Source organism: Phycomyces blakesleeanus (genome assembly GCF_001638985.1).
Source record: "Phycomyces blakesleeanus NRRL 1555(-) unplaced genomic scaffold PHYBLscaffold_47, whole genome shotgun sequence".
Lineage (NCBI taxonomy): Eukaryota > Fungi > Mucoromycota > Mucoromycetes > Mucorales > Phycomycetaceae > Phycomyces > Phycomyces blakesleeanus.
In genome coordinates, this window is record NW_017265174.1 from 1 (window position 1) to 10,826 (window position 10,826).

General features: G+C 32.7%; 5 protein-coding genes across 5 annotated transcripts; 3 read left to right on the forward strand and 2 right to left on the reverse strand.

Moving 5' to 3' along the window:
- Positions 1-62: 62 nt before the first annotated feature.
- On the forward strand, positions 63-476 carry PHYBLDRAFT_120167 (hypothetical protein; the record flags this gene model as incomplete). Its single annotated transcript, XM_018428729.1, has 1 exon — positions 63-476. The coding sequence occupies one exon, from the start codon at positions 63-65 to the stop codon at positions 474-476; it is 414 nt and encodes a 137-aa protein (XP_018283269.1).
- A 2,887-nt stretch (positions 477-3,363) lies between these two features.
- PHYBLDRAFT_72587 (hypothetical protein) lies at positions 3,364-3,705 on the reverse strand (the record flags this gene model as incomplete). The annotated part of the gene is made up of 2 exons (XM_018442680.1): positions 3,364-3,469; positions 3,491-3,705. The coding sequence occupies 2 exons, from the start codon at positions 3,703-3,705 to the stop codon at positions 3,364-3,366; spliced, it is 321 nt and encodes a 106-aa protein (XP_018283270.1).
- Positions 3,706-4,275: 570 nt separating this feature from the next.
- Positions 4,276-5,422, reverse strand: PHYBLDRAFT_176284 (hypothetical protein; the record flags this gene model as incomplete). Its single annotated transcript, XM_018437720.1, has 4 exons — positions 4,276-4,534; positions 4,697-4,916; positions 5,023-5,153; positions 5,382-5,422. 4 exons carry the CDS (start codon positions 5,420-5,422, stop codon positions 4,276-4,278), a joined length of 651 nt encoding a protein of 216 aa, XP_018283271.1.
- A 2,461-nt stretch (positions 5,423-7,883) lies between these two features.
- Positions 7,884-8,803, forward strand: PHYBLDRAFT_176285 (C2H2-type zinc finger transcription factor; the record flags this gene model as incomplete). Its single annotated transcript, XM_018437721.1, has 5 exons — positions 7,884-7,940; positions 8,031-8,067; positions 8,132-8,260; positions 8,360-8,467; positions 8,535-8,803. The coding sequence occupies 5 exons, from the start codon at positions 7,884-7,886 to the stop codon at positions 8,801-8,803; spliced, it is 600 nt and encodes a 199-aa protein (XP_018283272.1).
- Positions 8,804-9,286: 483 nt separating this feature from the next.
- Positions 9,287-10,368, forward strand: PHYBLDRAFT_72585 (hypothetical protein; the record flags this gene model as incomplete). Its single annotated transcript, XM_018442678.1, has 4 exons — positions 9,287-9,377; positions 9,923-10,072; positions 10,113-10,171; positions 10,204-10,368. 4 exons carry the CDS (start codon positions 9,287-9,289, stop codon positions 10,366-10,368), a joined length of 465 nt encoding a protein of 154 aa, XP_018283273.1.
- Between the last annotated feature and the right edge of the window lie 458 nt (positions 10,369-10,826).

Below are 10,826 nucleotides of genomic sequence, written 5' to 3' on the forward strand. Positions count from 1 at the left end.
GATGGTTAGTACATTGTATAAGTGGGTATTGTACGTGTGCCTGGTATGTAATAGTTCCGGAGATGGTTAATTTGCCAGATTTATTCGCAAGAAGGAATCAGTGTTTGGTAGTGGAGTCTGTTCTTCACTCTATTGTGGTGCTTACCTCACATTTACAATTCAAATCAAATCAACTCAAATCAAATCAAATGAAATCAAATCAAATCAAATCAAATCAAATCAAATCAAATCAAATCAAATCAAATCAAATCAAATCAAATCAAATCAAATCAAAACTGAAGGAACACTGCATTGGAACCTGGCTCTGGATCGAGGCGACGCTCTGGATTGGACCAAGACTCTCTATTACAATAAGCTGCAAAATCCTCTTTACATATATACTTGCAAAGCGAATGAAATATTTCTCAAAAAAAAAACCGGACTGGACTGGGCTGGACCGGACTATCATGGACTTGACTATCTTATATTCTATTTAATTTAATTTAATTTGTATTTAATTTGTAAAAATCTTTGTACACAAAAATCATTTACTTTGAACAATAAAATTTTCCCTTGTTTTTCTTTGATATTATATTTATATTCTTGTCTCTTTTTTTTAAAAAATATAAAAACCTATTAGTCTTTAAAAATATTATTAAAAATAATATGGTTGACTGTCTTTACCTTTGTCTCTTTCCTTGCTTTTGTTAAAATATATCTATAACGGAGTATAGGGATAAATGTAACTGTTTTTGGTCTGGAGTACTTTAGACATCTTGCTAATCTTGAAGGTTCTATTGATTAAAAACAGTTAATCTAAAGACTTTAGCTCTTGAGAATGAAAATTGAATTGGAAACGTAATATTATATTGGCTTACATACCATATATCAGAAGAGTCGCTGTAAATATATAGCAATTTGTTCACTAGGATTCCCAAAGTCATTGCTATGACTGTAGAAGTGTTACATTATATAAAAGTTAGGCACAAATTTACCATTTATTTCATTTTCCAATAGCCAATAGCCAACAATTTTTCCATAGCTTTTTTCTTGTTAGAATATAATGCCATTAACTGTAATTCATAAGAGCATCTTCAGCAGTGAGAGAACTTTTAATTTATCTAAAGTTAAACACCGCTACTTTAGCTAAAGAAAAGGTTCATTTTCCCAGCAGTTCGGTTTATCTTTTTCTTTAAATAAATTTTGAGAGCGTTTTCATCAATAAATTTTATCTTCCTATTAAATTTAATAGGAAGATAAAGAAAAGGGACTGTCTTTTATATTTAGAGTGAATTTAATCGAACTGCTGGGAGGGCAAACTTTAGCTAAATCTTTAAATTTAATGTAAAAGGGGAGATAAAGTGGACTGCTGAAGATGCTCTAATGAAAACGCTCTAAAAAATATTTAAAGAAAAAAGGTAAATTGAACTGCTGTGAAAATTGAGCTTTTCTTTAGCTAAAGTTTCATTGTTTGGCTTTAGATAAATTAAAAATTACCTTGCTGTTGAAGTCGCTCTAAGATCTAATGTACTTCTGGTTTATTATGTGATATACAAAAGACTGACTTTAAGGCAGATTTCTTATATCGTATGATTTTGCTGATTTTCTAATTGTCTATCACTCCAAGGAGTCCAGAAAATTTCTAATTCTTAAGATGTAGATAAAGAAGTATCATCACACAATATCTTGTATTGAGATCCGTTTGTTTTTTCTTTCTTTTTTGCAACCAAGATATATATATATATAAATATTTGTAAAAATAATAGTCATAATAACTATTAGGTTTTGATAAATCGATAGCACAACTTATTTAGCTTCTATTTTACTTTATTTGGTTAATTTTTCCTCGAAAACACATTTCTGAGAACATATAAGTACAAATATATTGTTCTTGAAAAAGAACAATAGTGTGATGACCCTCCATGGGCCCTCTTTATCTTGTGTATTCAATTAAGCATTGTAATGCAATTAGGAATTGTATTGCACTTTTGTATTACAAACTTCAATTGGAATATTATTTTATTCCACATAGATAGCCGCCGCCAACTTAACTAATTTTTTTTGGAGCTTGGACTCTTACCTTCACTCTTTTGGTAAAATATTATTATAAATTCTCTCCGGAGTTGGGGTTTGGTCTGTTAAAAGACCATACTACTATTGTCAATTTCTGGTAGTTTTTTTTTTTCAATCTTCTACAGAATTAGATTTTGGACAGTGAGTACTATCTTTTTAGTGGAAGAACTCTCTATTATTATTCTCGTTGAAAATTTCCATAAATTAAAGCAGTGTCCTTTTCAACAAGTACATGTATGCGTATTAGTCAATAGTGTTTTTTACGACTTTCAATTACCCGACTTATACTTCCCATACGTAATCCTAAACCTGAATGAAACCTTTGACATATTACAAATTTTGGTCTAATACAGTTTTCTCTGTATCTTACTTTAGTATACCACCTTATTCTAGTATTTTTCAACTTTGGGAGAAAGTATAAATTTTGACTTATTACTCAATATTATGTAATACACATATCTGATTAGTCTCTCTGGCATGATTAGCAAATTCAAGCTGCTTCTTCTCGTAAGCACTTAAGATTAGGATCTTGTATATAACTTTGCAAAAAGACATCCCCGCTTTACAAAGAGTTCGGCTAATGATAGACTTGGGGATCAAATTTCTTAAGGTCTCTGACATGAAGATGTTAAGTCCTCCGAATATGCTCTTACGATCCGTATCAATGTAAGTATTCAAAAGTCATTACTCTAATTCTTGAATTATCTTCAAAGAGGAGTTTTTTTAACTTCTTGAAGAAATGTCCCAGTATTTTTTCATCTTTTTATTGAGGTATATACTGCTTGTAGAAATATCTAACTCTTCTCAGAAATGTCGAAAGGTAATTCAATTACAATAGTACCACCAACCACTAGCCCCCTTTTATAGTTTGAAAGTTTCTTTTGCTTACCAAGATATTTTTTGTAAATCTGGTGAGGTTTGGTGTAATTTGAATTAGAAAGACATTAAAAAAAAAGGTAAAACTATAATACTATACTTTTGATTTGTTGGGATTTAAAACTACATTTATTATTGGTATTTGGACTATAATGAACAGTTTTTGTTTTGTTTTTTTCGGCTTCGGCCATTAATTTTAGTATTCTACTTGTAAAGCACAGACCTCATTCTGATCTTCCCAAATTGTCATATCTCAAATCTTATCTTCCTTTTTTCAGTGTTACAAGATTTTCCTTTGTTAAACCAAGCTTTCAGATTTCCAGTCTCGTCCATCTACATTTATATCTTATCATTTTTTCTATCAATAATTACTAGTAAAAATATCTAGATATCCCAATTAATAAACATCATCTAAAGTCTACTCTATTTTTTGTCCTAAAACTTCTTGGAAGACTCTGCTCTGCTCTTTGGCACTGACTGCACTGAGATTGAGAATCTGGAACTACACTTCGAATTCCTAGCTGTTGTCTGGACAAACACTCTTTACAACCAAACATCGTACGTCACAGTATGAGTGAAGAATATCTGAACGTAAAAAGTGAGAAAGGAGAGAAAGTCTGTAAAGAAAGTATGGCGAGCCGTATAATTTCTGGCAGAAGAATAGGCTGCTGGTACATAGAAAGATATAAATACATGAGAGGTATAACTTATCTGGGCTAGGAGAGCTCTCTTCTCTTCAGGAATTAGTATTTCTGTAGGCATAATGTGGAGAGTCATGAAAACATGCCCACGATGATATTTTCAAAGGGATGAAGATGCATAAAATTAAGTGTGGACAATTGTGGAAATGGAAGGTTTGATATAGATTGTTTACAGGACAATGAGGTCAGAGTTGCATTAATAAAGATAACATATATAGTTGGAACGATGATCAGGTTAAAATGTCCTTCTAAGACTACTGTAGTTTCTGCAAACAATAATCACATTCACGGTAAGAGCTGGGATCTTTTATTCGGAAAAATGATGAGAGACAAAACATTTAGTGTGCTGTATGAATCTGAAAGGCATTTTCCGTCTTTGGGCTCTTAGAGATATGTAATGTATACATGTCCTCGACTTTATCGCCCACATATTAGTGTTTGACAGGAAGGTTAATTGACATGGAATTAGTGTCACCGTTCTGTGTAGATGGTTAGAAGAATTAACCAAGGTTGGAGGTGGGAACACTGTGAGCTACTCTGCGGAGAGGTCTGGATTTTCTGATTGGACTTCATTGGTGAACAATGTTAATATCGGGTTGTTTCCAATCTGGACAACCTTTTGCAGGATTAACGAGGCATGATCACTTCATGTCTCTGTGCTGTTAGTATCGACCGAGACAGCGACAAAAATAGGGTTCGGATTAAAGGCATTATGGCTCACAAAGTCCACATCCATGGAACCAGGAGACTGTGACTTATGGTACATTTGGGGGTGAATGTGACGGACAGTACCATGAAACCAGTTGGGTTTAGCGTGTCCATTTTCGTAACACAGCCAAAAGCCACGTTGAAAAGTGGGATGAGTATTAAAGTTGGAGCAGTCATAACCATCTCCGTGGCAGTACCTACATCATATTGGAAGGAAGCAAGTGACAACATAGAACTAATAATCAGTGTTACGCCGCTGAATACTATGGGTTAATCACTCATAATCCTGTTCCATTTAGTCGGGATTACAGTGGGCTGTTTGTATAATGACATATCCTGGGATAATAAAGGTATTGCACTTAGGTTTCTGGCAAATACCTACATCCAGAATTCGTCCATAAATTGCCAGAATTTCACGAATATCATCGATATGCTCCTGTTTATCTACAGCAGGCAGCCGCAATAGCGTAAGTTTCTGGACTTGATTATCTACAGTGAGGAAAATAGCACCACAAATAGTGTTGTTATGGTCAGGAAAGTGAATTCCTATTTGAACTGCACTTGTAAATTCTGTACAGTCTGTAGACAAAACATTAGTCTCACAAAGAAGTTTATTGCCGTCCTTCGAAAAGGGATCCAGACATCAAGTGAAATGCTGCTGATATAAAAGCTCAAAGAGCTTGACGTGAGTCAAAACCATGGGGGATAACTTCGAGAAAAATAACAATTCCTGGGAAGCGTTCATTATGCCAGATTTGTGAATGAAGTAATTTGGTTCCTCCCACATCTATGAGAGAGCTTGAGTCTTTGTTGACACTCAAAATATGAGTTGCTTTGACAGTGTGTTATAGAAGTAGATAGAAGTCAAGTGGATGAGGATTTGGATTTAGATTGGTAGTAGAGGAAGCCATGTGTAAAAAAAACCTTGTTTATCTCAAACATATTTAAAATAAGAGTCGAAAGAAAAGAAATTGATATGGTAGGCAACTTATATCAAAGTAATTGTATTCAAACAAAAAACAAGCATCCTGAATATTATTTTACATAAAACTTATAGCTATATAAGCAGTAAAGCTATCAAACATCTTGTTATCATAATATATATAAGCTAAGTATCGAGTCAATTAATGAATCTTGCACATATTGTGCAAGATGGTAATTACGTATCGAATTGAATTAAGTAATAAAGAAATGTATAAAGTTAAAGATCAATTGGTTCAACATGTAGCATATGAATTTATATGAGTAAACTTTTAGTTATTAAGACAACTATGAAACATTTAAAAGAGTTTCATAAATTTAAACAAACGGACTATTCTCTCTTTGCATAGTACGGTTATTTATTCTTAATACAATCGTGCTGAAGATGCCAGTCTACCTAGCCTATATATCTTAAAGCAAAAACTGGAAGTTAGTAGTGCTAAACGATATATATATATATTTGCCTTAAAATGTTATACTTTTATAAATAATTTGATATACCAATATTATACCAAGTCATATACATAATAATAATAGATAGTAAACAGTGTAATTGCTTTACAATCAGAATAAAGCAGTAGGGAAGGGTTAAATAATAACTGTCTGTAGGATTAACTTCCATCCACCAAAGAGAAAAGAAGCGCTAATATCCTAGTTAGCCTGTCAAAACATTCGTATTATCTGAGTAACTTTTTAATAAAGATATCAATACAAGTTGTAGGTCTTTTGTTTTTTCTCTTTATAGCCTTTAAAGAAACCAATTACACTATTCTTTACTCGTTAACACTATCTATTATTATTATTTAACAAAAAAGAGGAAGAAGCCTTGATAAAATGGAACATTAAAGAGGTAAAGACTGATTGACAATTATCCAATGCTACACATACGCTTGACTGCAACAAATTGGTTTCATGTTTGTGTACATTGTCAAGTAAACCTTTCTTATAAGCTATATATGGCGTTTATGGCGCTTAGGTGTATGGAATTTAAAATAAATTGAGTAAATTATACTATATAACCTACGGATGAGTCAAGTTTATCATAAATGAGCTCCTCTGACTTAATTTAGATGCTCAATTTTTCTCACCCTACTTTTTGATTTTGTTCAAGCCATGTCTAGGGAACAATTCAGTGCAGTGTCTTGAGCTAAGCTTCTTTTCCAAAGTCATTTTCTTAATAAACACACGCACACACACAGACGCACACTAGAACACATATCTATGGACTATGAAGAGCAAAAATTTACAAATGTCTTGAAAAGGCTTTTATATGATTTAAAAGACAAGACTATGAATAGCTCCTTTTGAGTCTTGTAGCTATTTAGAATATGTTTGCGTTTTGTATTGAATTTCAAGCTATCTTGTCGTGATAGTATTTTAGGTTTTGTGAAATGGAGGAGTCATTTCAGACCCAATTTGGCTGGAGAAGATATGACTCATTAATGTATATATAATACTGTAAAGCTTTGTGCCCCCAGTCTGTTTAAAGACACACTACTTTAGATTTTTTGCCAACGTTTGAAAAAAAAATTCCCTCAAACTTGAGCTTACGTTTATGTAGAATTGGTAGTATTATAGCGCACAGACCATGTTATGCTACTTTTGTGTAATACACTGTGCTTTGAACAAGTAGATACTTCACTGTCTATCGATGTGATTTTAATACAACACCTAGCAATTTCAATATTTAATAAAGTTAATTTCATATGAAAAAGTTTGCTGGTCTCAACTTTCCCACTGCAAGTTAAATAATGGGATTACATTTTAAACAATATTAAGCTTGCTATAATGATATACATATCGTACTGTCTTGAATTCCAAGCTGTTCAAAGTGGATTTTATTTGTTTGAATGTTTGTGTATTGTCTTTAACTACAGTAAAGAAGACTATAGCTTAAATAATGCAAGTCCTTGTGAGGATTAACAATACACAGCACTGTATTTGAACCAACAATCGTTTTACTTATACTAGCACTAGCTGTTATAATGTGTCATGCTGAGTACTCATAGGGCTCTATAGAAAAAAATACATTTCTTATATATAATATTTACTTGTACCGTTAACTTTGGCTATCAACATATTGAATGCAATTTTATTCCCATAGTCAATCCCATAGTAGCTGTATATTCTAGTACTACAGAATAAAGTAAAGAACCTATGTTTTAATAAGGTTTCGGGGTTTTTTTAAAAATAAAATAAAGAAAACATGTGTATGTATCTCAAGAAGTGTAATTAAAGAAGTATAAAATCCAAGTAGTTAGAATTAAAGAGAGTTGGTTATATATTTAATATTTGACGAAGAATTAAAAAAGGCGTTCATTTTTTTCTTTTTTTTTTCTTTTTTGAGCAGCCAATCAAGGATCAGTTAAGATACTAAAAATGAATCCCAGAATCTTTGTGTTACTTTAGCAAACACTTCTTGGACATTTGTCTTTACTATGTAACCTTTGATATAAATAATTCTACAAGTATAAAAAGGATATTAGATTCGAAAAAAAATCATCCTTATTCTCTCTTATCAATCCCAATATCACTTTTTTCTACCACTTCTTTACCGCTTTTCTGATGTCTTCACGTTTTTATCTACCCACCGGTCAGTACTATTGTGTACAGCCTTCATCCGTAAGTGACACGACCCGGTTTCTCGGAAAAAAAGAAAAAAATCAAATGCGGTGGACGTAGCCAGCTGCTTAAAACATTTCTTTGTTGTAGACCCCTAGTGTTTCAGACCAAGAGTGGCTTGATTACGGTAATTTTTATTAAGAATAAATTACTTGCGCCTTGATGGAATACACACTCAAATCTTTGTATAGGGTGTCTTAATGGAAATAGCACACACCAGCAAGCATACCCTTTCCAAAACTATGAGCCTCGTACACAACAGGATAGTACTTGCCTCCTGTCCTGGGACCAGTTCAAGAATCATATACCTGGAATATTAGGTATTCATTTGTTCTTAAACACACAAATTAAAATTTAGAGAGGTTTCAACTTTAGGCTTGGATACATATTCAAGTAGTGCTAACTAAGAAAACCTTCAGCTGCTCCCATCCCTGGTGCTAATGTAGAGCCGCATTTTCAGGGTTCTCCATCGTTGCCACCGCTTGGTCCAACTTCCCCAGGATCTTCTCAAGGCCACGATGAAAATGGTACGTAATGGGTTACACAGTAAATTATTTTTTGAATAGTTATATAATGAGTATGGTCTTTTTCAAGATTCTGATTATCAGCCGGAAACAGCCCAACAACAAGTACAATATGATCCTCATAATCCATCGTCTCAAAACACCAGAGCTTCCGGTCTAAGCCCTACAAAGAGGCACATATGCCCTAAGTGTCTGTATAAAACGGATAAGAAATCTAATCTTGCTAGACATTTGGAAACCCACTCGGGCAACAGAAGTTTGTTTTGCTGCCCTAAATGTCCAAAAAAATACACTAAAAACTACAATCTTAAAAGACATATCAAGCAGCGCAAATGTTAATGACCTATGATAACCTATGCTCTTTTAGTTACGTTCATATATATCCTTTCCTTTGTACAACTTCTTTATTTATGTTCTTTATCTTTTTATTTCAACTTTCCCTTTTATCTCTATCTTCACTTCCATTTTCATTTTCAATTCAATTTTATTTATGTTCTCTTTTATACTCAATAAAAGACCACTGATTTACTATACAATCTTAGTACTGGCATCATATCCAGTGTATACATGGATTTTATATAGTTTGTATAATGAAGCCTAATCCTATCTTCTCATTTTCCATTTTTGTTGAGGCAATTATTAGAAGAAATTTAGTCGATATCATATTATTCTTATAAACGGACATTATATAAGCTAACTAGATGGTGATATAGAGAGGTCAAAAGGGTGGGAAATATGCTACAAGATATTTATTTATTCAGAATGGTTTCTCAAAATCAAATATAATTCTTGGTTCTGTGTTCTCACACCTTTGCCTTTTTGATGGTTACTCTACAGAGTCTGTTACAGTATCATGGCTTACTGAATAGTATTTCCTTTAAAGCTAGTGTGTCAAAATTAATTCACTGCCCAAGTAAGCTTCTGCTCCAGCTCCTCCTACTCTTACCTCCTTTTCTCTATAAATAGTAGTAACAATTATTATAATAATTGCATATCATCTGATGTCGAATTGCTCAGCCCCATGTTTTTGTTAATTATCTGTCTAATGGTTCTCAAATGAAGATATGCTGTTTTAAAGCTTATAGTCAGATATATGTTTGATGAGCAGTGTACCATATGTACACATCCTCTCTCTCTCTCTCTCGTCTTATTGCTTGTCGCCAATTTATATTTGAATTGAAGAATTGTATGGCTGTACCAGTCTTTAAATACTCTATAAAAAAAGGTATCCTTTAATATCATTACCTGTGGTTTATGTATCTATCACTTTGGTTTGATGATCTTATTTGAAGAGATGTAATATGTTATATATATATATATTCAGCTAGTTTATGGTTTAATTATAATAAAAGTATGCAGAGTATGAAGAAAAACTTTTGATTTATTAAGAATACATGTAAAGATATTGTACAAAAGATATATATATATATATATATATGACATAATTTGAATATAAAGGCTCGCATAAGCTATCTACATTTGCTTTGGCCAATATGTCTGGAAAGGTTGTATTTCGTAGTATAGCTTCTTTGACATTTTCCGCAGCTATACACAGATCTTTTTCCTTTGTGGATGCCCATATGTCTATCAAAATTGTATTTCTTGGACGTTCTATAATAGCAGTCAAGACATACGTATTCATTTAAAGGCTTTGGACTCAAAGTACTGGAGTTTGGAAGCGGCAGTCCATTGCTAGTATATTTTAAAGTATGAATGTCATTTGGATTGTACTTTATCAGCTGTTTATGATCTTCAAGCTCTACAGCTTAATAAAAGACACAAATTCGTTAGAGAATCATCAAAATCTCTCGTTTAATATAGTTTCTGACATACCATACTTAGATTCATACGGAGATGATGCTGGTGAGTCATGTTCTAGAGGAGGTATTGATGAAAGTCGTTGATAAAAAGCCTTTAGAGGTTGCTTAGTCGTAAAAACTGCTAGATAAAGAATGTTTTATTAAACCAAGAAGATAAGTAAAAAAATATATTAGATCTCTGAGTTGAGGGCGTATAAGTTTATTTTCTTGTAGTAGAATAGGAAGAACTTGTATTGTTGGTAATATTGAGACGAGAAAAAGAGTCTATATGAGATTGTAAGCATGGATTACTCCAACACTTCAGTAATCTAAGTTGAGTATTATAATTACCCATATAAATAAACTGCTTATAATAAATACTAGAGGTCTACAAATATATCTTAGATGTTAGTTATATCCACCACATTTGATTTTCTTCTTTTTTTCCGAGAAACTGGATCATTTCACTCACAGATGAAGGTTGTACACGCTCATACCGACCGGTGGGTAACCCAGAATTCAAAGACATCAGAAAAGTGTAAAGAAGTAGTGAAAAGAGTGAT